This window comes from Eleutherodactylus coqui, chromosome 5, assembly GCF_035609145.1.
Source record: "Eleutherodactylus coqui strain aEleCoq1 chromosome 5, aEleCoq1.hap1, whole genome shotgun sequence".
Classification (NCBI taxonomy): Eukaryota; Metazoa; Chordata; class Amphibia; order Anura; family Eleutherodactylidae; genus Eleutherodactylus; species Eleutherodactylus coqui.
The window spans coordinates 276,257,569-276,283,496 of NC_089841.1; the positions used below are offsets into that span (position 1 = coordinate 276,257,569).

General features: G+C 47.9%; 1 protein-coding gene across 1 annotated transcript in view; it reads left to right on the plus strand.

Annotated features, from left to right (window-relative positions):
* The first annotated feature begins 13,047 nt into the window (after window positions 1-13,047).
* Window positions 13,048-25,928, plus strand: part of SLC5A5 (solute carrier family 5 member 5) — a 37,904-nt gene continuing 25,023 nt past the window's right edge. Inside the window, exons 1-10 of the mRNA XM_066604770.1 lie at window positions 13,048-13,236; window positions 13,460-13,827; window positions 13,984-14,049; window positions 14,124-14,175; window positions 14,508-14,575; window positions 15,831-15,985; window positions 21,938-22,078; window positions 23,070-23,199; window positions 25,460-25,548; window positions 25,626-25,738. Of these exons, the coding sequence (XP_066460867.1) occupies window positions 13,218-13,236; window positions 13,460-13,827; window positions 13,984-14,049; window positions 14,124-14,175; window positions 14,508-14,575; window positions 15,831-15,985; window positions 21,938-22,078; window positions 23,070-23,199; window positions 25,460-25,548; window positions 25,626-25,738 (1,201 nt within the window). The 5' untranslated portion in view covers window positions 13,048-13,217. The remainder of the gene's footprint in view (window positions 13,237-13,459; window positions 13,828-13,983; window positions 14,050-14,123; window positions 14,176-14,507; window positions 14,576-15,830; window positions 15,986-21,937; window positions 22,079-23,069; window positions 23,200-25,459; window positions 25,549-25,625; window positions 25,739-25,928) is intronic.

The window sequence follows — 25,928 nt, forward strand, 5'->3', positions numbered from 1 at the left end:
TATACATACGTGTTTGCATAGGCTGATGTGAGAAACATCTGAAAAGATATATACAATAGAATATATATATTACTAATCTAGGAGTATGTCAGCTCTCACGTGGGTGTACTCAGACATGGTGTTGGCGCCTTTGACTTCTGAATATCTAAGCTAGACGAATGGCCAGAGCTTGCAAAACATGCTTTAGAGATGCAACAGAGAGAGAAATTGCTATTTGCTTCTGCTATCATTTGCAGGTCCTCCGTTGCGTTCCTGATTGTGTGGGCCCAGCCTAAGTTATAGCTCTCATGTTTCCACAAGGAACACACTCTGCCCTCAGGGTAATGTTGCTTGCGCTAGTGATGCTGCTGCGGCTGTCCTTCTCCTGCTTCCACCATGTTTCCTCCTCCTCCTCATTCTCCCTAAACACACACTACAGCTTTTCCTTTGGAGAAGGTCCGTGCTTGTGTAGTGGGCCAAAGTTGGGGTACCTCTGGGTGTTGTTTGCCTGTCCTGAATGGACCGTCTGTGTCTCTGTGCTTTTGTATGTTTATCTGTGTTAGTCTATGTTTTGCACTGGTGAGTCTGTCTCCCTAACCTGCCTTGGTGTGATTGTTTCTTCAGAGAGGTTGGGGAGTAGAGAGATGTTGTTGGTGGAGGAGGACGTGCGAGCAGGAGGCTGATGCTCTGGTGCCCCTGTCTGGACAGAGACTCAGGCCTATCTCATTTCCCATGGGATGTATCCTCTCTGTAGATCAGATCCTGTTAAGAAGTCAGCGGTGGTGATCACACATTCCCCTCTTTAACTACCAAGTCGAGGAACAGGACTTTAATCTACCACTTCAACTCTGAGGGCAAGTCAGTCGTAAGTGACTGCTCCGCAAAAATGCAGTCATAAGGGATGTAGGCAGTAGTGAGAGGATGTTATGTGTCTCCCCCCTGTGTCAGAAGTGCTTCCCCCAGCACTTCGTCCCTCAGATAACTGGGACTGATGACGTCTGTATGTCGGGTGAGGAGTGACTTCTATGAGCAAGTACGTCAGTCTACGGAAAGGAAAAATGTGGTGGAAGTGTTTCCCTGTATTAATTGCTGCACTGCATTCTTGGAAAATCAAAGTTGGATATTGTGAGTAAAAGAAAACTGTGTGCCTCCGGTTTTGAAAGTATACATGGACTGTGGACGTTTTATCCCTTGGAAGAGGCACTGGCATCACGTGACACTTCACCTACGTAATTTTGTATAAAAATCTCATCCACACAGAGCAGCAAATCCATCGCGGCGAAGCCGGTATTAGTCGGCGCTGCAGTGCGGATTCCCTGGCCGCAGCATGTCCATAACTTTTTTTTTCCGTTGCAGCCGTGCTTTCCTCTATAGGAGCGCCAGCCGCAGCAGAAAAGCGTGCAGCCAAACCGCTCCGAAACCCATGGCTAAGTGGCTTTTGAAGTAGCACTTTCCTGGCAGTAATCTCGTGTTTTTTCGCTGTGGCCAAACCGCGAGATTTCCGACAGGATTCTGCCCTGTGGGGACCCAGCCTTACTTTGCCTAGAAATCTGCAGCAAATCAGTGATGTGTAAACAAACCCTTAGGCCAAGTTCACACGAGCGTATGCGTATTTATGCATGAGCATAGCATTTTTGCGGAACGAATGTTGCTTTTTTGCGCACACATCGGCATATTTTACTGTACTATTTATTTGTGCAATTGTGAGCCACAAAAACATCTGCATCGACTGCAGCAGCTGATTAGTCTAAGGCGTTCCAGATGAGGTATTTTTCCTCTGCGCTTACGCAGTGTCTCACGCATTTTCTAGTGTTTTGCATGCATTTGCGCATCCGCATTGACTTCTATGGGGACTTTTGATCTGCAAGCGCAAAGAAAAATAGAGCATGCTGCATTTTTTTGCATGACTGAAATGCGCTGGAAAACTTGTACATGTGAACGAACCCGCTGCAATCAATGGGTCGTATTCTCTGCGTATTGCATGCGCCAAATACAACCGTGGCGATCCGGCCGCAGGGATTACTACAAACAAAAGGACCAAAAATCCTTTTCCTCTTGGTCTTAAAATTTGACAAACGAAATGAAGTTGCATCCCTTAGGATGGAGGGGCTCCGCTCTCCGTCACGGCACATCTGTGGCGCATTCTGTGCTCAGTCTACCCCTTGCTGGTGCTTTCCTTTGACGCTGGAGTTTTTAACCCCTTTTCTGTCATTTTAGTAGATTTTAAATTGGTTTTGGACGGAGTTTTTGTGTAAAATAACCTTTCTAATAGTTTATCTACAGAAGGATGAATGATGGGCTGAACCGGATGGCCGCTGCCTGTTGGCCTTACAAACTTACATATAGCTTTGAATGTTTTCCATTGATTGATACCTCTTGTGGCATATGTCCCCTCATGCAGAGCCTTACATTGGGGTGGAGGGCCCGTGGTGGGCAGTGGTGGTACCGGCCCTGGTACTATAGCTGACAGTGGGAATATTAGCTTTCTGACTGCCAACTAACGAGGAGGTGACATCAGTATGAGCTCAGGAAGAGCCTGCTTCGGATGGTGTTGGGTACGTTGGGCACTGAATTGCTGTGCCATAATGCTGGTAATAGGAGTCATATAGCGATGTATATGAAGAGTGGTTTGTTGCCAGGGGGAAGAGGTTTGGTAGATGGATGGAGCTACCTGGAAAAACTATTGTTGGCCCATCTAATGAGCCTGAGGCTTGGTAATCATGAAAATATCAGTGGTCTGGAGGCCAAAGTGGCTGTCGACACTATAAAAGTGTCATTGGGTTGAAAGCCCAGGAATGGGCTTCTAGAAGGGTCAGTGGGCTTCAGGACCAGGAAAAGAATGAGGAGAAGCCTGCCGACACTCTGTAGTGGGTTACCTCGCATGGGAGACCCATAGGTGAGAGGTTTTATCATGGTGTTGCCTTACTAGGGAGCAGCCATGGAGCTGACCAAGGCATTGTTGCTTCCTTCTAGTATGTTTACCTTCAGCTGTGGGAGAAGACAGCTTGTGGATTTCTGTGAGGGCTTTTCTCTTCACAATGTGGGATGAGTGTATTGTTGGCTCTGGAAGGTCTGCATTGACTATGGGAGATGTCAACATTGGGGGAAGTCAAGGTGGATTGGGGTTACAAAAGGCTCAACCCTTGGAGATGCTAGAATAGAGATCGATCAGGGAGAAGATGAATTGAGTTAAAAATCTGATGGGCAGTCTTATCCGTGATGTGACAGCTAATGTTCAAAAAATAACTAAATAAAAGTAGACTTCTAAACTGCCACAATAAATCTGGTGAATGTCCCGCCTCCACTCCGTGATGTGAGGATCAGACTTACAAGCCGGAAAATCCCAAATTTTAAAATTGTGAATTTTTCAAAATTTTCAGTAAATTTTAGATCTTTTTTTTAATAAATTCCTTATTTGTAATTTTCATTTAACAGAAACCTTTGCATTTGGGTATCAGCGGAGCGGCACGCATGTCTAGACTATTAGCACTATGAAGTCCGAACTTATGTAACGACATTCAAGTAAAATACGCGGTGTATCCGTGAACATGAAGGCGCTGTGTGCCGGCGGGGGGGGGAGCGAATTGAAGTACAGTGGGTAAGGACAGGTAAAGGTTAGAGGTGTACAGGGGCAGAGTAATAAAGTGGGCAGCCAAGAGGACCAGCAGTCACGTATATGTATCAGGCACAATGTAACCATCTAGATTCGGGGAGTTTGGGAATTCGTTCCAATAAAACCTTGTTTTCAGGAAGTTGTGTTCCTTTACGAGACGCCGCAAGGTCTTCCATCTCTCTGATTTCCGGTATCATCATAAACCATACAGAGAGCTGAGGTGGCTCTGACTCCCGCCAAAGCTTCGGGATGCATGCCGAGCCACAGCCACCAGATATCGTACCGCAGAGCACTTACAGGTGGATATTGGAATGTCACTGAAGTGCAGCAAAAACAATGACAGAGATTTAGGTAATAGGAAATTTGTAAATTTGGATGTAATGAGCCAGACCTCCGACCAGAAGCCGGCCAATACAGGCCACTCCCAAAAGATATGCATCAGAGTACCTCGTTCTCTCCAGCAAAGTGGAAATACAGAAGGCATCATGGTGTGGAGGCCGGAGGGCATCGCCTACCAGTGAGAGACCATCTTGAACCCCGACTCTCGATCTACTGGATATTGAGGATTTATGTGTGAAGGTGTAAATGTTTTGTTCCTCCGTAAAGGACATTCAGAGATCTCTCCCATTTTTCAATGTAGATGGGATCTGGTGATTCAGACTGTGAATTTAGTAGAATGTAAGTACATGAGAGGGTGATTCTAACCGGGTATTGTGCGTTGCAAAGCTCAAAGGGCTTCCTAATACGAGAGAACAGTCGTGGGGAGGGTGGTGAAATGAGAAAGTGACAGAGTTGAACGATCTGCCATGGAGACAGCGGTATTGGGTCAGGGATTTGTGATAATGTTTTCATGGACATCCATGTTCCATTTTGGAGGAAATGGCGTCCTTTGTCTTTGTGGCTATCTCACCAATGTTGAAATATACCTTTCTGCATACCTGGGGGGGGGGGGGGGGGGGATGGGCCGGATTACCCAGTACAGGGAAAGGGGTCGGGGAAGGTGCCGGAGATACCTCCAATCTTGGAAAGGTCTTCAATATCACTTTCAATGTGGGTCCTACTGTGATGTGATTTTTTAATACTTATGGGAATTTTATCTAGAAGCCATGGTAATGTGGTCACAGGTAAAGGTGTAACACTTTGGCATAGGCACGAGGATCTAAAACATGGATCTCTCTAGAACAATCTATGACTTGTGCTAGATGTGATGCTTGATGGTATGCCATCAGGTTTGGCAGTCCCAGACCTCCCTCCAGTGTAGATCTATACAGAGTAGACCTGGCAATACGAGGAGATCTATCCACCCAGATGCATTTATTCACTAAAGAGTTTAGGTGTTTGAAGAAGAGCCTGGCAATAGAGCTGGGTAGTGCCTGAAAGACCGAGGATACGTGGGAGGCCCCTTGTCCAATTGTTCGTCTGATCTGATTTCCTTTAATAGGTTCTGGAAATTGGCCGTATACAAATCCTTCACAGCTGCAGTCAAGTGAAAGCCTAAATATTTGATGTGGGTTGTAGCCCAACGAAAGGAGAGGGAGTCTTTGAGCTCTGTCTAATTGGGGAAGAGAGATATTAAGTGCTGCCGATTTTTGGTAATTAATTTAGAAATTGGAGAGTTGATCATAATTGTGGAATTCCAGCAATAATTTAGAAGGTGATATGCGTGGTGAAGATATAGAGAGTAATAAGTCGTCCGCATATGCTGTGTGTTGTGTTACGTATATGAATCCCTGATATATTGGGGTTGGATCTGACATGTCCTAGGAAGGGTTCCAGACATATAATATAAAGGAGAGGTGAAAGCGGGCATCCCTGCCTTGTGCCATTTTTTTTTTATGCTAAAAGTGGAGGAGAAGTGTCCATTGGCCTTCACTGTGGTTGTTGGGGAAGAGTAGAGGCTAGAGATCCAAGTTAGCCTATTAGTGCCCATTCCTGTCTCGGGTGGAGGGGTGAAGAATGCTCCAGGCATCTGTTAGCTGGTGTTCATGTAACGGCTTACAAATCTTACATTGTGTGGAAGTTGATGTGCTACTGTGTCCCCATGAGGAGTCTGTTGTTGGGTCTAGTGGAATGTTCATATATTCCCTCAGTATCAGGGGGCCTTCCCTAAATTCCTCCAGGGCCCTCTCCATAAAGGTGACCTGGCCAGAGTTGGGTACATAAATGGATGCCAAGGTGACCAGTACATTGGCCAGTTTACCTTTGATGAACAGGTATCTACCGCTGCCGTCTAGTTGTGTTTCCAAATGTTCTCAGGAAATGAAACTGGCTATGACAATGGAAGTCCCTTTTGTTTTAGACTCTGCACATGTGCTGCGGTACCCATCCGGGAAGTGGGCATTTGAGAGTCTAGGAATGGTATCAGTTCGGAAGTGTGATTCTTGGATAAATACTACATGGGCCTTCTTCTTCTTCCACAGGAGACGGAGGAGCAAAGAGCACTTTTCAGGAACATTCAGACCTTGGGCATTCATAGAGCAAAAACAAGATAGGTGAGATCAGGGGACATATTTCAGATTTACGGTGCAACTGGGAAACGTATAGAAGTGGAGAGGGAAGACGGGATGTGGAAAGTCAGACTGGTAGGAGGGCTAGGTGAGAAAACCGGGCACCAGAAAGGTAAGAAAACAGACAAGAGATCCCACTAAAAATCAATCAAAATCCAGACAGAAAATTCTGAAGCGTCTGGAGACGCGTCCCGGAGGGAAGATATCCAACCTGAGACAAGATCCCAGACACCCTGGTGGGGAAACGCAGGACAGAGAATTTTTTTTAAATATTGACTTAAAACAGATTGACTAAAATTCACCCCTAAAATAAAATGGAAGGTGTGAAAAAAAGTCTCCGAATCGCTTAGATAAGTTAAAGCATTCAAAAGGTTAATACCGCATAAAGTGACACATCAGATCTAAAAAATGGGGCTTAGTGCGGAAGGCCCAAACGGCCGGCAGGGGGGGCATTAGATGTGCTTCTGCTATTGACCTGACATTTAATGACCTTTATATTTGTGGTCTAATGGTCGAAGCGCAGCATCAGCCAGCGGTGCCGGATACTCCCAGATCCCCACAGCCGGCCACTCCTCTGTGGCAATCGTGTCTGAAGAAGGTCCATCACTGGTGGATCCAACCAATGCCGGATTACCTGGTTTGTACATAGTTTGTCCCCTGGAGCCATTAGGGGCCGCTGAGCTCCTTTTACATAAACAAATTCTGTAAAAGCCGTTGATTCTAGCGCCCTCTTGATGAGAACCGTGAACTCTCTATCGGTGTGCAGCAACCCATTCCTCACCGATGTAATGCCGCTTAGACTATAATCCAATGTTAATGAAATGTTCTAAAGATGCTCATGAGCAGCGACTCCGATGTAAGCTTGTTAATCCGCCCCCCAGCCAGCCATTCATGGCTGTAATGATTCAACTTGTATAACGTTACAATACTTGATTATATCCGCTTACACATTCTACTTTTAGCCCAAACATTGCATTTTCTTCTTCATTGCCTTAAAGGGATTTGGTCAGCAGCTTTTGGGTACAAAACCATTGACGGCTCTATGTAGGGGCCGGGAGCAAGGAGGCATGGTACCTTGTAGGGGCCGGGAGCAAGGAGGCATGGTACCTTGTAGGGGCCGGGAGCAAGGAGGCATGGTACCTTGTAGGGGCCGGGAGCAAGGAGGCATGGTACCTTGTAGGGGCCGGGAGCAAGAGGGCATGGTACCTTGTAGGGGCCGGGAGCAAGGGGGCATGGTACCTTGTAGGGGCCGGGAGCAAGGAGGCATGGTACCTTGTAGGGGCCGGGAGCAAGGGGGCATGGTACCTTGTAGGGGCCGGGAGCAAGGAGGCATGGTACCTTGTAGGGGCCGGGAGCAAGGAGGCATGGTACCTTGTAGGGGCCGGGAGCAAGGAGGCATGGTACCTTTTTATTTAAGCTGGTAGTAGCCACATCAGTCTGACATTCACCTCTTAATCCCCGGCACATGCCATTCCGAAAGCTTCGCAGGTTGGTCTTCTTCCTCCGGTGTTCTCCTTCTCTATCCAATCAGCTGCTCTTTAGCTGTGATTGGCCGCTGTCGTGCTCTGCTGATTGGATGCTACAGGACCCTTGCTGTGGGCACATGCCCAAAATCAAAACTTTAATCTAATAAGGGGGACCGCCCACTAGAGTTTTTTCAGCTGCAAATGTGCTCCTATTTTTTCTTCCAATTGTCAATGGGACTTCCTAATGTTAAAAAGGCAAAGTTGCGTCGCGTCGCGTTTTTAACATTAGGAAGTCCCATTGACAATTGGAAGAAAAAATAGGAGCAAATTCGCATTACACTATGCGGCTAAAGCAGGTTGTACTAAAAGTATGATGCCTCATTGCTCCACGTCCTTACATGGATCTGTCAGCCGTTGTGCATGGACCCGCATGCTGGCAGCATCTCTCTGAAGGCTCTGCCAGTATATTATGCCAGCACATTACTGGGATAGGTCTATTAGTCCAAACGGCATAAAAATATTAATAGTTAGCAGCCACAATAAGGAATAGAGTGGACCACTGGCTATAGTCTGGTGTACTCATGAGACGCACTCCTGCCCCTCTGTGATTGGCAGACGGGGGCTTTACCCTGTGATTGGCCGACGGGGGCTTTACCCTTGCTCATAGCATCAATCTTCATGACGTAAATACGGAAGTCACGAAGGTGTTTTCCACCAGTGGTGTCAGACGTGAACAATCGGACATTCATACAAACAATCTGAGTGTCGGGAACCATTACTGCCCGCTGATCCCCGCTGATTGCTGCAGTACTTATTGGATTAGGAGAAATGTTTCCCTAATAAAGTTTTGATTCAACCAGAGAAAGAGGTGAAATTAACCCTTTAGGGACACTTTGGTTTTACTGTGCTTTTCTTTTTTTTTTCAGCTACCAAAATTATTTTTTATGCTTTTTTTTCCCATGATGCATAGGTCTATTTTTTCTATCTCTTTTTCACTGACTTTTTCCCCGTTTTTCAGTTTTATTGAGCGTAAAAAGCTATTTTTTTTTCGTTTATAGTTTTTATCTTTAAATTACCTTGTTAGTGTAAATATACAATGGAAATGGACTTCTCATTTTTGTTACGGACTTTTGTATGTATATATTTTTATATTTTTTTAATTTTATTTTTTACTTATTTTTATAACTATTTTTTTTAAATCTATCTACTTCCATGACCTCATATAAGACCTCTAGGGGACATCCAGGTTTTTGTTTTTTTTTATTTCTCTTTTTTTCCCTGTAGCTGGGGCATCCATAGGAGCCGCATCCATAGGAGCCCCAGTTACAGGAGAAAACATCCCCTGTGGTGACATCAGTCACTGACAGAGCTGATCATCTGCTAGGACCCTGTAGCTCTGCTGTAACAGGGGGCGACTGCTTCTCCCTTCTCCTCTGGGTCCTCAGCTGTGTCTGACAGTTGATAACCTGACCTGTTTTTACTTGATTGCAGGAGCAGAGGCTTTAATCGTGCGCCATTTCTTTTTACTATCGGCGGGGGTTAAAGCCCAGGACCAAGCACCATATATTTCTCACGCTTGGCCCTTAAGGTGTTAATTAGAGATGAGCGAACACCAAAATGTTCGGGTGTTCGTTATTCGGAACGAACTTCCCGCGATGCTCGAGGGTTCGTTTCGAACAACGAACCCCATTGAAGTCAATGGGCGACCAGAACATTTTTGTATTTCGCCGATGCTCGCTAAGGTTTTCATGTGTGAAAATCTGGGCAATTCAAGAAAGTGATGGGAATGACACAGTGACGGATAGGGCAGGCGAGGGGCTACATGGTGGGCTGCATCTCAAGTTCACAGGTCCCACTATTAAGCCACAATAGCGGCAAGAGTGCCCCCCCCCCCCCCACTGTCAGCATAAAGATCGTCCTCCTCTGGCACAGCTGTAACAGCTGTAGCAGAGAAGAACGATGTTTGCCCATTGAATTCAATGGAGCGGCAATACAGCCGACTCCACTGAATGCAATGGGCTGCCCGCGATCGCAGGATGAATGGTCGGAAAGGGGTTAAATATATAACCCCTTTCCTGCAATTCATCCAGAAATGTGATACACTAAAAATATATACCGGCGTATAAGGCGACCGGGCGTATAAGACGACCCCCCAACTGTCACCTTATACGCCGGCAATACAGTGGAGCAAAGAATAAAAAGCATTACTTACGTTTTTAGATGATCTGCGGCGCTCCTGCAGGCTGTCACTCCCTCCTGGTCCACGGCAGACAAGCTTTCTCCACGAAAGGCTTTAAATCCCTGCCTCCAGAAAGACACGTGCCTTCAGCCAATCACAGCCAATGACAATGATGTCATTGAATGGCTGTGATTGGCTGTGTTTCTGGAGGCGGGGATTTCAAGGCTTGAAATCCCCGCCTCCAGAAACACAGCCAATCACAGCCATTCAATGACATCATTGTCATTGGCTGTGATTGGCTGAAGGCACGTGTGCTTCTGGAGGCAGGGATTTAAAGTCTTTCGTGGAGAAAGCTTGTCTGCCGTGGACCAGGAGGGAGCGACAGCCTGCAGGAGCGCCGCAGATCATCTAAAAACGTAAGTAATGCTTTTTATTCTTTGCTCCACTGTATTACCGGCGTATAAGGTGACAGTTGGGGGGTCGTCTTATACGCCCCGTCGCCTTATACGCCGGTATATATTTTTAGTGTAACACATTTCTGGATGAATTGCAGGGAAGGGCTTATATATTTAACCCCTTTCCGACCATTCATCCTGCGATCGCGGGCAGCCCATTGCATTCAGTGGAACATGCTGTATTGCCGCTCCATTGAATTCAATGGGCAAACATCGTTCTTCTCTGCTACAGCTGTTACAGCTGTGCCAGAGAAGAAGGATTTGTCTTCTATATGTTCTCAATGGGGTCAGCGCTGCTGCCGCTGGCCCCATTGAGCGCATATAGAATGCATCCATAGCGAACCGCGGGAGGGGCCGACTTTTATGTTCGGGTGACACCTTATCTCCCCAGCCACTCACAGCAGGGGGGTGGTATAGGGCTTAAACGTTGCAGGGGGAAGTTGTAATGCCTTCCCTGTCTTTCAATTGGCCAGAAAAAAGCGCTAACGTCTCAGGGAAGAAAGTTTAAGTAACCCGGACACCGCATGGTGTTCGTTACGGATAACGAACATACCGAACACCCTAATATTCGCACGAATATCAAGCTCGGAAGAACGCGTTCGCTCATCTCTAGTGTTAATCCTTCGCATCATATAGTAAATTTTCCATGTTTAGAAAAAAAAAAAAAGTACAAAAAAAATTAAATCTTATAAAAGAAAAAGTGTTGGTTCCACAGAGTTGGTGCTATGGGTCCTCCGAGTCCTCCATAGAAGAAAGAGAGTTTGGAGAAGAACAAGGATACCTTGCAGTGCTTTCATAAAACTGTGAGGAAAATGGTTTCCCCCCAGGCTGTGAGCAATACAGCAATATATTGACCGCTTGGCTCTGAGAGCATAGCAGGATCAGCCATAGCTTCAGATCAGATAAGCAATGGTGAAGCCAGTTGTAGGGAGAACTTCTGAAAGGTGTTCTGCTAGGGTGATGGCGTCATGGGCACTGAAGCACAGTGAAGGAGCTGCTTCACGCTACCATTGCTAAGCCATGCCCACCAGCCATACTTGACTGTACTTTTGGAATTTCCTTTTTGGACACAAGAGGACCAGATTTAAGGGTTCATCTTGTATGGAACAGTCCATTTATTGGGGTTTTCAACTAATATGAGGCTTTGCTCCACCACTTAACTTGGCCGTGATAACTTGTTGCAGAAAGTTATCTTAAGCCATTGAAGAAGCTATTGTTATATTAACACAACAATAGAAATTGAAAATACAAGAAGAACTTTTATCTGTTAGGGGTCAAGTTAAACTTTGCTACAACAGTACATAAATGCAGTACTAGAACTGAACCCCTTATATAAATATATATGGTGCAAGAACCAAGATCCATATCATCCATAGCCTGGGTTGGAATTCGTTAAAGATATTTCCCCAGCCCAGGATTGGTTAGGGGAATAGGGATAAAAAAAAGACCACTTGGGGGTGGGAGTGTAGGGAGGAAGGAGGAGGAGTAAGGATGGAGGTGGTGTGGGTGCAAGGAGTCGGGGGAGCAACCGGCCTCAACAGCCCCTATGGAGAGTCTGAAGGAACTAGACAGGGCAGACCTTGCTGAAGCTGGATGGAGAGTAGCCAATCTAATCATGAGTCTAATCAGTCCAAGCATTGTAAACAGTCAGTGTTCCCTCTGTCAAGCCTACCCTAGCTCCTCCATTCCTCCACCACCAATCGCCCGTTCCACGCCCAGATAACAGAGTCTGGCTGTCTTACCTCCCGAGAGAGCGAGAGTTCAGGAATCTGAAAGTGTTTCCAACCTGTGTGAAGAATTGTTTAAGTCAATTTGTCAAGTTGCAAGAGTCAGTAAGAGCAGCGTTCCTCTGGTCAGCTCTGTTAGTCTGGACTCTTTATTTCATCATTCCATCATACTCTGAGGCACTGGCGTCGCGTTGAACGATTACCACTGTTATTACAAGTTCTACTTGTGTCGCACGGGTCATCGTTCTCTGTAGAGTAGCCACTTCTGTGACTAGGCCTGAGTTAGAAAGCCCACTCGAGTTACTTCTGCCCACTTCAGCTCGCTGCACTCCTCCCCCAAACAATCGCACAAAAAATGTAAAAAACACACATTCACTTGTCCCAGTTTCCATTGTCTCCTCAGATGATGCGTATCACATCTGGCCTCTTCTGAACAGGCCTGGCCCTTGTGGGACAATACAAATGGCATGATGTTACCCAACTAGTGCAGATGTGCCGAATGGCAAGGTCGGGAGGCTAGGGCTTCCACCCACCTGGTCGGGTCTGTAGAGGGACTTTCTACATATTTGTATCTATGAAGTCCTTGGGAGAATCCGCAATATCAGGAGTGCAACTACTGTGGTCCCCCCTAAACTGTCCGGAGAGCCGAGCCTGGAACGTGAGCTTTGGGAGCGCCAGCGATGACCTGAACCCTTACATAATGGGAGTGTATTCTGAGAGATCCGATTCCGGAGTCTGTGCATTGAGTTATGGCTTATATTTAATGCATGCGCTTCCCTATTCTTGTTTTTGCAGTCTTCCTCAAAGCTAATAAGGTCTACTAACTTTGGAAGTATGTTGGTGCAGCCCCGGCCTTTCCTTCTCCAGTCCGTATGATGTGAAGGACGTGACTTGTGACTTGTATTCTTGCCACACTCGGTGTCTCAGCTCCTCTGTGTCATGTAGGAACGCCTCGCCGGCCGCACGTGTTCTGTCATTTCAGATAATTGATCCTAATTTTAGAAGGAATTTATTGCTCAGCAGGTAACTGTGTTGCGGATACTATTAATGCTCTTCCCAGAAGCTTGTTAACATCTGGGCCTCACCTAGGAGGCGCCGTTTAGCACTACGGTAAAGATTACTGTCCACCATCAGATTAGCCAAAACAGACCATCTCCTTTTTGTAGCTGCAGCACCTGTATCACCTGGATCCTCGTAAGGTGATGAGCTCCTCCCCTCCGCCCGTCCTCGCACTATAAAGCACCTTCTCTCTGCCTCCCCTCTCTGAATCTCTTGCAGCCGTGACTCCTGGATGTCTGACTTCCCTCACGGTGAGTTTTCACTGAGTTGCATTTTGTTTAACCGTTTCACTGCTGAGCCTCGTGTATTCTGTACGGTGCACATGGAGCACGTATGACCTATGGATTTACTTACCGCTCATGCTGATAAATGCACTTGATTTACTTTTGCGCTTCTAGTGAGCCATAACCTATATTACGTGAGCAGACCTCCATTTCAGACTACTTGTTGTTTAATGATGTTCGTCTCTCCTAGGTCCAATGGCAGATTATGTTCCGTATGTGCGGGACAGTTTGACTTTCTCCCTGTGGGACTATGGGGTCTTTGCTGCAATGCTCCTGGGATCCACAGGTATTGGACTGTTCTATGCGCTAGCACGTGGTGGGCAGAAGACATCGGACGACTTCTTCACAGGCGGTAGAAGCATGAGTGCTCTGCCTGTCGGATTGTCCTTGGCGGCGAGCTTCATGTCTGCGGTTCAGGTGCTTGGAGTACCGGCTGAAGCTTATCGCTACGGTGCCAAGTTTGTTCAGATGTGCCTGGGTCAGTCCCTAAACAGTGCGCTGACTGCCTTCATATTCATGCCAATGTTCTACAGACTGGGCATCACCAGTATATACCATGTGAGTTATGTTACCTGTTTACATCAGTGCTGCGTACTTCTGCAGGAGCCACGATGTAGCTTCCATGCTTTTGCTAACTTTGCCCCATGTTCATCTGCTCACGCCGCGTCTTCCAGCAGGACGACGTCTCATAATGTTTCTCTATCTTCAACACAGTATTTGGAATTGCGGTTTGGGAGAAGCGTTCGACTTTTTGGCACAATCCAGTTCCTTGTGGGAACTGTAAGTACACACGGGGCATAAAGGGGCAAAATAAGGAGATGTGCGCTGATTAAAGCTCTCCCTTCCTTCTGCAGATGTTGTACACCGGCATCGTCATCTACGCTCCGGCGCTAATCCTCAACCAAGGTTTTTAGGGGATTTCTTGTTTCCATTAATCTTTTTCTTGAAGTTTCTCTCCATTTCTGTTCTTTTCCACCTTCACCTAAGCTGCAGGGAGGGGTCCTGGCGGAGTCCGGCTGGGTCCCTGCACGCAGTCCTTCTGGGTCTCACTCCTCCGTCAGCTTCTCCTTTAGATCTCCGTAGCCCCTCTGACTCCCCATCGGCATCCCCCAGTTGGACATCGCCCCTTCTCCCGTATATCGCACACAGAGATTTCTCTTTGTATTTCCGGTTTTATATTGTTTCTACTTTCTGCACATTAGAACTAATTAGGTTATTTCAATCCTTTTTTTACCTAGTGACGGGACTGGACATCTGGGCCTCTCTGTTTTCTACAGGAGCGATATGCACATTTTATACAACAATAGTAAGTAGAAAAAGGCACACGCAGTGCTCATACAGGGGGCAGACAAAAATATGGCAACGCCATACGAAATGCATGCCTTGTTACATGCGATCATAAAGCGGATTAGTAAGACCTGTAGAGTCCGAAGTGGAGGTAATACGACACAGATGCTGCCAGGCAGAAGTCAACATCTGCTTGAGCAACTAGGCTCCACTGGTCAGCAGCTTGAGACGAAACCACTTAGAGCAGGGCAAGAGGTGAAATAAACACTAATTTGGTGAGAAAGCCAAGCAGGGGTCAGAAGGGCAGTCCAGTGCTCTTGATTAAAATCCCATGCATTTCGTATGGTGTTTGCATATTTTTTGTCACCCCTGTATCTACTGATTAATTTCCCATTGCATACAGATGACTAAGAAGTAAAGGCCCATTTAGACACAACAATTATTGCTCAAAAGCCACCTTTTGAGTGATAATCGTTGCATGTAAATGTGCCCATTTTTCAGTTTTATGCTGAACAATGGATTTCAGTTCAGGTTAAAAACCATTGTTCAGCAGAACAGCTGATAAGACAGACCGCACGCTGTGCTCTGCCTGTGGAGTGCTGATAACAGCTGATAAGACAGAGCGCACGCTGTGCTCTGCCTGTGGAGCGCTGATAACAGCTGATAAGACAGACCGCACGCTGTGCTCTGCCTGTGGAGCGCTGATAGCAGCTGATAAGACAGACCGCACGCTGTGCTCTGCCTGTGGAGTGCTGATAACAGCTGATAAGACAGACCGCACGCTGTGCTCTGCCTGTAGAGCACTGATAACAGCTGATAAGACAGACCGCATGCTGTGTTCTGCCCAGGAAGATTGCATTGTCTCAGCTGTTCTCAGCCATCAGCCCCGCCAGCAGAACAAAAAGAATTTATTCCGAGAAGAGCAGGCGGTCCTCTGAATAAATTCAGCTCTTGGCGGCTCACACACTACTAATTGGTACTAATAGACATTAGTACCAATTAGTAGATGATGCAAAATGATTGCGTAAGAGCCATCTTTTGAGCAATAATCTTTGTGTGTAAATGCAACTTAACTTTGGGGACCTGCAGGTGGTGTGATTGATTGCATGTCACCGACCTGTGCAGAAGGCTACAAGTATGGGCTGTACCTCTCTGGATAATCCTATGTAGTCCACTATTTGTAAGGTTCCCAATAGAAAACACAATCCAAGAAGTATAGCCTGCATGCCGTATCTTAGGCTCCCAGGTTCTGACCTTGTGTGCGTCTTCTGCAGGGCGGTATGAAAGCTGTGATCTGGACAGATGTATTCCAAGTCCTGGTGATGATCGCTGGTTTCTTCGCAATCGCTATTCGTGGTGCTCTGCTGGTTGGTGGACCTTCTGTAGTTCTGGATATTGCAAGAAATTACTCCAGAATTAATTTTGGCGAGTAAGTATATATAATGTATACAGCTGCACAACTAACTGATATATAATGTTGTATTTTAATGGCACCATTGTGGGTGGATCTAATGTATGGATTGGGAGGAGCTTAGTAAAAAGTAGCAAGTCTGCAACTTCTTCTTAGTGTTTCGCTGACTGTGTTTGAATTCGATTGCCTTCCCATCTGCCGTGGGGATTCCGTTTTCCTGCTCCGTTCGGAGAGCAGTACATGGGAATCTCCTGGTCAAACGGGTCTGTTCCATGACGGAACAGAACTGCACCGACCGGACCCATTGACTATAATGGGGTCTGTTCAGTTTTTGCTGAGTTGGAGGTTCCAGCGCAGACGTGATGGCACAATGTGTGTCACCAACTCTCATTAATACGGACTTGCTTCAGCCTGGAGATGGGGGGACCAGACCTCTAACCTGCTCCTCTGGGGCTGCGGCTGCTCACTGAGGCCCACAGGGAGGTACGTAGTGCAGGAAGTGCCATGCACTGATTCCGGGAGCCCACTGGGGGTTCACAGACTCCTCGGTGGTCCAGTCCCTGCAGAAAGGGAATCTGTCCTCAGAAAATGACATATTGTATAAATAATAGTTTGATGTTAAACTGTTGTAAGAATTTTTGAGATAGTTAGATAATATATTATTTTGTTTTTGGAGGGCGGTGTGTGTGTGTGTGTGTGTGTGTGTGTGTGTGTGTGTGTGTAATTATAATGTCCAAGGTCACTATATCTGAAGATGAAAAAAATACTAAATTCCTGTGGTTTTCTACACTGACCACTAAAATTCAGTCAGATACTTCCTGTTCTGCAGAGAACCTTTTCAAGATGTCATCTCACTATCATCAGAGGCAGAAGGACACAGAAAGCGGACACCTATATATAGATAACACAGGAGCCATTATTCCCAATAGTCACAGCTCACCTCCTCCCCTCCCTGCACAGGCAGGATTACACTGAAAGGAGACACCTATATATAGATAACACAGGACCCACCATTCACAATAGTCACAGCTCCCCTCCTCCCCTCCCTGTACAGACAGGATTACACTGAGAGGAGACACCTATATATAGATAACACAGGACCCACCATTCACAATAGTCACAGCTCACCTCCTCCCCTCCCCTCCCCTCCCTGTACAGACAGGATTACACTGAGAGGAGACACCTATATATAGGTAACACAGGAGCCATCATTCACAATAGTCACAGCTCACCTCCTCTCCTCCCTGTACAGACAGGACTACACTGAGAGGTGACACCTATATATAGATAACACAGGATCCACCATTCACAATAGTCAAAGCTCACCTCCTCTACCCTCCCTGTACAGGCAGGATTACACTGAGAGGAGACACCTATATATAGATAGCACAGGGTTCACAATAGTCACAGCTCCCCTCCTCCCCTCACTGCACAGACAGGATTACACTGAGAGCTAACACCTATATATAGATAACACAGGAGCCACCATTCACAATAGTCACAGCTCACCTCCTCTACCCTCCCTGTACAGGTAGGATTACACTGAGAGGAGACACCTATATATAGATAGCACAGGATCCACCATTCACAAGTCACAGCTCACCTCCTCCCCCTCCCTGTACAGACAGGATTACACTGAGAGGTGACACCTGTATATAGATAACACAGGACCCACCATTCACAATAGTCACAGCTCACCTCCTCCCCTCCCTGCACAGGATTATACTGAGATGAGACACCTATACATAGATAACACAGGAGCCAGCATTCACAATAGTCACAGCTCACCTCCTCCCCTCCCTGTACCGACAGCATTACACTGAGAGCAAACACCTATATATAGATAACACAGGAGCCACCATTCACAATAGTCACAGCTCACCTCCTCCCCTCCCTGTACAGACAGGATTACATTGAGAGGAGACACCTATATATAGATAACACAGGACCCACCATTCACAATAGTCACAGCTCACCTCCTCCCCTCCCTGTACAGACAGCATTACACTGAGAGCAAACACCTATATATAGATAACACAGGAGCCACCATTCACAATAGTCACAGCTCACCTCCTCCCCTCCCTACACAGACAGGATTACACTAATAGGTCTACAAAAATAGATAACACAGGAGCCACCATTCACAATAGTCACAGCTCACCTCCTCCCCTCCCTGTACAGACAGGATTACACTGAGAGGAGACACCTATATATAGATAACACAGGACCCACCATTCACAATAGTCACAGCTCACCTCCTCCCCTCCCTGTACAGACAGCATTACACTGAGAGCAAACACCTATATATAGATAACACAGGAGCCACCATTCACAATAGTCACAGCTCACCTCCTCCCCTCCCTACACAGACAGGATTACACTGAGAGGAGACACCTATATATAGATAACACAGGAGCCACCATTCACAATAGTCACAGCTCACCTCCTCCCCCTCCCTGTGCAGACAGGATTACACTAATAGGTCTACAAAAATAGATAACACAGGACCCACCATTCACAATAGTCACAGCTCCCCTCCTCCCCTCCCTGTACAGACAGGATTACACTGAGAGGAGACACCTATATATAGATAACACAGGACCCACCATTCACAATAGTCACAGCTCACCTCCTCCCCTCCCCTCCCCTCCCTGTACAGACAGGATTACACTGAGAGGAGACACCTATATATAGGTAACACAGGAGCCATCATTCACAATAGTCACAGCTCACCTCCTCTCCTCCCTGTACAGACAGGACTACACTGAGAGGTGACACCTATATATAGATAACACAGGATCCACCATTCACAATAGTCAAAGCTCACCTCCTCTACCCTCCCTGTACAGGCAGGATTACACTGAGAGGAGACACCTATATATAGATAGCACAGGGTTCACAATAGTCACAGCTCCCCTCCTCCCCTCACTGCACAGACAGGGTTACACTGAGAGCTAACACCTATATATAGATAACACAGGAGCCACCATTCACAATAGTCACAGCTCACCTCCTCTACCCTCCCTGTACAGGTAGGATTACACTGAGAGGAGACACCTATATATAGATAGCACAGGATCCACCATTCACAAGTCACAGCTCACCTCCTCCCCCTCCCTGTACAGACAGGATTACACTGAGAGGTGACACCTGTATATAGATAACACAGGACCCACCATTCACAATAGTCACAGCTCACCTCCTCCCCTCCCTGCACAGGATTATACTGAGATGAGACACCTATACATAGATAACACAGGAGCCAGCATTCACAATAGTCACAGCTCACCTCCTCCCCTCCCTGTACCGACAGCATTACACTGAGAGCAAACACCTATATATAGATAACACAGGAGCCACCATTCACAATAGTCACAGCTCACCTCCTCCCCTCCCTGTACAGACAGGATTACATTGAGAGGAGACACCTATATATAGATAACACAGGACCCACCATTCACAATAGTCACAGCTCACCTCCTCCCCTCCCTGTACAGACAGCATTACACTGAGAGCAAACACCTATATATAGATAACACAGGAGCCACCATTCACAATAGTCACAGCTCACCTCCTCCCCTCCCTGTACAGACAGGATTACACTGAGAGGAGACACCTATATATAGATAACACAGGAGCCACCATTCACAATAGTCACAGCTCACCTCCTCCCCCTCCCTGTGCAGACAGGATTACACTAATAGGTCTACAAAAATAGATAACACAGGACCCACCATTCACAATAGTCACAGCTCCCCTCCTCCCCTCCCTGTACAGACAGGATTACACTGAGAGGAGACACCTATATATAGATAACACAGGACCCACCATTCACAATAGTCACAGCTCACCTCCTCCCCTCCCCTCCCCTACCTGTACAGACAGGATTACACTGAGAGGAGACACCTATATATAGGTAACACAGGAGCCATCATTCACAATAGTCACAGCTCACCTCCTCTCCTCCCTGTACAGACAGGATTACACTGAGAGGAGACACCTATATATAGATAACACAGGAGCCACCATTCACAATAGTCACAGATAACCCCCTCCTCTCCCTGTACAGACAGCATTACACTGAGAGGATACACCTATATATAGATAACACAGGAGCCACCATTCACAATAGTCACAGCTCACCTCCTCCCCTCCCTACACAGACAGGATTACACTGAGAGGAGACACCTATATATAGATAACACAGGAGCCACCATTCACAATAGTCACAGCTCACCTCCTCCCCTCCCTGCACAGACAGGATTACACTGAGAGGAGACACCTATATATAGATAACACAGGAGCCACCATTCACAATAGTCACAGCTCACCTCCTCCCCCTCCCTGTGCAGACAGGATTACACTGATAGGTGACACCTATATATAGATAACACAGGATCAACTATTCACAATAGGTGATGTCACAGCTCACCTCCTCCCCCTCACTGTACAACAACCCCTGCATAGAGCATGCTTAGGAGACACTTCCCAATTGAAGTCAATGGTCTCCTCCTGTCCACTGTCTCCTATGGCCCATAAGGCAGCTGTAAACCAACAAGGTCAAGATGGCAACCCCCCGCATTCATTTACAGACAACAGAATGAAAAACCATTAAAACAGATCAGATGCGTGGAGTAAATGTGTGTGTGTGTGTGTGTGTGTGTGTGTGTATGTGTGTATATATATATATATATATATATATATATATATATATAGGTGATCTATTGTGAGCGCTCGTTGTTGGCGGGGCGACCTCTATTTTATTGGTACCAGTATGGGAACATGCGACGCTTTGGCTGCTTTGTATTTAATCGTTATTTCAGCATGCAGGATTACTAATACATTAAATACATTAAATCCCCCGGTGCGGTGGGGTGCGGTGGGGTGGGGTGGGGTGCCGGTGTGGTGCGGTGGGGTGCGGTGCCGGTGCGGTGTGGTGGGGTGCGGTGGGGTGCGGTGTGGTGGGGTGCGGTGGGGTGCGGTGCGGTGGGGTGGGATGGGGTGCGGTGGGGTGGGGTGCGGTGGGGTGCCGGTGCGGTGCCGGTGCTCTCATATCTCCTCTCGGACCTCCGTTGTGGGTTCAGATCCGGCACAAAATACCAAAAGAAAAAGCTCGGCTGCCGGACCTTTCATCTGACCGGAAGCCGCACATCGGAGTGGAAGGCAAATGGCCCCCATTCTAGTCATTGGGGTCTGTTCCCAGGGGATTCCTCCTGTCTGCTTCCCGACCCCCGGCGCAGGCGGGAATCCCCTTTTTTTTCATGTGATGACTGGAAAATCTTTTTAACCTTTATTTCCTTTCTCTTTGTCCGTATTGGAGACCTGAACTTGCAGCGTTTGATCACTTACATAGTATATGGCACCATACTGGATCTTAACAGACTACCTACTACAAAGGTGCCCCAGGCACATCCTTTCATGGCAGCTGTGGGAGCCCTCGAGAGGGGCCCGCCTGCCATGACACCTGATTGATGGGGACATTTAAATGCCACTGTCAGAGCGAAGAGTGGTATTTAAAGGGCCAGCAGCCGCGCCCTGAGTTACCTCTGATCATGGCTGTTGGGGGTCGGCGATGGCCTCTGGATCCCGAGCCTGCTCCATACATAGTATATGCTGTGGGCGGCTATATAACTGGTGGGGTATATGTAGTCCGGACGTATACAGCCGTCTGCGTCTCACAAAGGGGTTACGCAATCAGCAGCTCACCTGGTTCCACCTGAAAACAAAGTTCAGACTCTGCGCCGGAGATTGCCCTTACCTAAAATCTACAAACATCCGGTTTGGTCAAAATGGATTCTTTTTGGTAAACCTGTGAATTCGGACAGCGCTAACAGGAGTAAAGTTGGGTTTGGCAGATAACATTATGAAGAGAATGCTTAGAATTCTTAGCCATAAAGCCTGGGGCCCCGAGGGGCCCTGACTGACCAGTTGGTACAGATGTCTACCTGACAGGGATATTCTCTATCGCAGCTTTGATCCAGACCCTCGCAGGCGGTACACCTTCTGGACCTTTGTCTGCGGCAGCACCTTCCTGTGGCTGTCCATGTATGGGGTCCACCAGGCGCAGGTTCAGCGCTACATATCCTGTAAATCTGAGAGTCAAGCTAAACTGTGAGTACCGCGCCCGACGCCAATCGCTTAGACTTACCTTTAGCTACCTACATGTTTATGCCCGATTAATCACTTCTCCATAGAATAAGTCGTGCGTATCGGTTTGGGTTTCCACCCCTCGGACTCGCACCACCTCCCAGCACAAGGGCTTTTCCTGGCACATCTAGGTGGAGAATAGACGAGGAGGTGGTTGCGCTTGTCCGTGTCTCGTCATTCACTTCTATGGGAGTTATGGAAGCAGTCAAGCACATGCCTGGCCATACCTCCACCTCACTAGGTAGGACCCATTACCCTACAGGACCAAGGAGTGCAGGAACATGTCATGTAAAATGTGTCTAGACGTTCCTCCCTGCTCTTCTTGTACCAAGCCTATTTGTGTAGGTGCTGAAGAGCATAAATCTAAAGCTTCTTGTCAGATAAGGATAAGTTGTCAAACTACTCTGCTGATAGAAGTTATAATAGTGTGAATGGAACCTTTTACCTGCCTGAAGCACCATAAACTAACTTATGCCCTGGTTACGGCAGGTGACAGGGAGCCGGCGCTGTAAAGTCTCCTCTGAGTCCCAGGTGTGCACTCTCCGATGAAGGCTACAGGTCTGATCTCCGTCCGGCGCGGACCTTATAGGTGGGCACCTCGGGAAGCAGATGGGTTAGTTTATGGTGACGGTCCATCAAGCCGTCAGCAATGCTTTGCCAAGCACACCATTTTAACCTGCCTTCGCCAAAGCGATCAATTCTGATAATTCTACCAACTGGTTATGGGATGGCGCTGCTATAAGAGGCCCGGCCATGATGAAATGCACTGTGCCTCGCATGCAGAGGTCTCCACGCTCACCCGAGCACCACTGCCCTGAAGGAGCTGGTCTGCGGGGGTCCAGAGTGGTCTATCGAGGCCATTATTATTGGATTTCCATAAAACCCCTTTAACTGCTCCTCTTCTGCTCCTCTTGGTTTCGGTTGGATGAGGGTCTAAGAGTCTTCTTTCTTATAGCGCAATCTTGGTGAATCAAGTGGGCCTCTGCATCATCATTTCAAGTGCGGTCATCTGTGGCATTGTGATGTTCACCTTCTACCTGAACTGTGACCCCCTCCTTGCTGGATACGTCTCGGCTCCTGACCAGGTAGTTATCTAGTCACTTATTCAGGGAGCCAGCAGGACTGTGACCTGTTATAAAAACCATTACCTGCCATTATGGCCTCATTGTCACAGTAATAATTGACTTTTATGTGCGCTACTTGTATCTGCTTCACATGGAGCGATGGGAGGTGAGCCCGCTGCAGGAGCCTGGAGCTTGTCAGATACGCAGTTTGGTGTTACCACTTTACATCTGCAGATACTGAGTACCCGTACAGAGTGCGTCCCCTGCGGGCACTCCTGCGGGCGCTCCTGCCGGGCGCGTCCCGCCGCGGGCGCTCCTGCCGGGCGCGTCCCGCCGCGGGGCGCTCCTGCCGGGCGCGGATTCCCCGCGGGGCGCTCCTGCCGGGCGCGGATTCCCCGCGGGGCGCTCCTGCCGGGCGCGGTCCCCCGCGGGGCGCTCCTGCTGGCCGCGTCCCACCGCGGGCGCTCCTGCTGGGCACTCCTGCTGAGCACGTCGTCATGCTTCTTCTTATTCTATAAGACCATAACATTTCCCCATTCTGAATCCCATTATCTTCTCGGATCGCACCCTTGGAATCTCTTACAGCTCCCCTGTATTCTCATATATAGTTGATGTGTGACATCGCACATACAGTACAATCTACTCGCTGCAGCTTATAGAGCGGGAGGAGCTGAGCAGGATGATATATACCTATAGGGGGCGCAGGGGCTGCAATTACTGCTAAGCCTGGCAGACCCAAGGCCCTCTGCCTCTGCCCCGATCACTCAGACTGCGGTTACTTACCTGGTTACAGGCAGAGCCCGTACAGCGGCACCTACTATATAACGCAGCTTCTAACAGATGGGTATTTTTTTCTTTTTGGGGGGGATGCATGTATTTTGCAGTTTGTGCCCTTAATCCTGTAAAACTCTATCCCTTGCTGATAACGCTGCATCAATGGGCCACCTAAGAGACCCACCAGTGCAGTAGAATATTTCAGGTAGGTCACTGCCGGCAGTCATCAATAGCAGTAGAGCGGGGGGCCCAAGCTGAACTCATTGCATCCAAGCCACTCCCATGACAACTTGCCTTTTGTTCATAAAAATCTCATATTCTTGACGTAAAGGTCCAGTGGGCGGTCTTGTCGGTAAAGGTCCAGTGGGCGGTCTTGTCGGTAAAGGTCCAGTGGGCGGTCTTGTCGGTAAAGGTCCAGTGGGCGGTCTTGTCGGTAAAGGTCCAGTGGGCGGTCTTGTCAGTAAAGTAGGCAGGGGTGGCATATATTGTATTTCAGCCGCACTTAAGTAGCGGTGAGCGATTCCAGCACCCTCATTGGTTGTTGGGTACACGCCCCCCTTTGGAGATGTGCAGGAGTGCTAGTTGACGAGCCCCGCGGGGGGCGTGCACAAGTTCTACCTTACGAAGCCCCTGTTGGCCGATGTTATTAACCCCTTGCAGGCTGCTGTTCCCTGTTGTGAGATCAGCAGAGCAACTCCCGGCCACCTAATGTACTCAGCCGTGGTGTGACCCCCGACTGTCCGCACCGATCCACCCTCCAATAATAAGGCTGGAAGAAGTATATCCTGATCGGCAGATCCGCTACATCCCGCGTGTCTTATTCTAGAAGGCTGGATCGGTGCGGACAGTCGGTGGTCAGACCCGGCGTGAGTACATTAAGTGACTGGGAGCGCTGTGCCTATGTCACAAGAGAGAACAGCAGCCTGCAGGGGGTGAGAACAGCGGGCAACACAGTAGAACTGTAACGCTGGCAGGCGCTGCAGGGTGCCACCGACCCTCCTACGGGGCTGCTAGCGGTTATGTCAAAGGCTGCGGGGCTCATGAACTAGCACTCGGGCACATCTCAAAAGGGGTGTGTGTACCCAACAACCAAGGAGGTCACTGGAATCCCTCACTGCTACTGAAGTGCGGCAGAAATACAATATACGCGCTGGGGAGGCTCCGCCCATTGATGGCTCCGCCCACCAGACCTCTAAACTCAGAATGACCAGAGGTTTATGTGACTAAAGAAGAGGTTTTATGGAATCTTACCCCATAAGCGATCTATGAATCTGCTCGGCTCCTCCGGCTCTACAACATCATGCCTGCAGCTTATACAGCATGTTTCAGCTGGCCGTTTCCCTTTAACTAGCCCACATATCAGTGTATGGAGATACAAGGGGGAACACAAATAACTAATCTCTAATAAACTCCATCAGGTGACATTGTGAGTCCAGGCTGGCATATTGGGGCGACCACAGGCATTTAGCCCATGAAAAGCGCCAAATTAATTCCTGCTTTCTTCTAGTACATTCCATTCCTGGTGCTGGAGATCTTCGAACAATATCCGGGGATCCCAGGTCTGTTCCTGGCCTCTGCATACAGCGGGACGCTCAGGTATTGGCATTCGTGTGCGATCAGTAGTATTTCCTGCAGTCTCTTCCGCTGTCTCATTCGTGCTTCTATCCCAACAGCACAGCATCGACAAGCATTAACGCCATGGCCGCGGTGACGGTGGAGGACCTGATCAAGCCAAAGAGGCCACATATTTCTATGAAGAAGTTAATAATCATTTCCAAGGGGCTCAGTGAGTATTTTATACTGTGTGTGGATTGGAGAGATTTTGGATGATCTCATAAGACCTTAAAGGGAATCTGTCATCCCCTTTATGCTCTCCTCTGGGTGGGTGATGGGAAAGTAGCCCACAATGCTGTGATAGGAAGGAGCAGGTGACTTACCCAAATGTCACAACAAATGCTGGCAGTACTTCCCCCTTC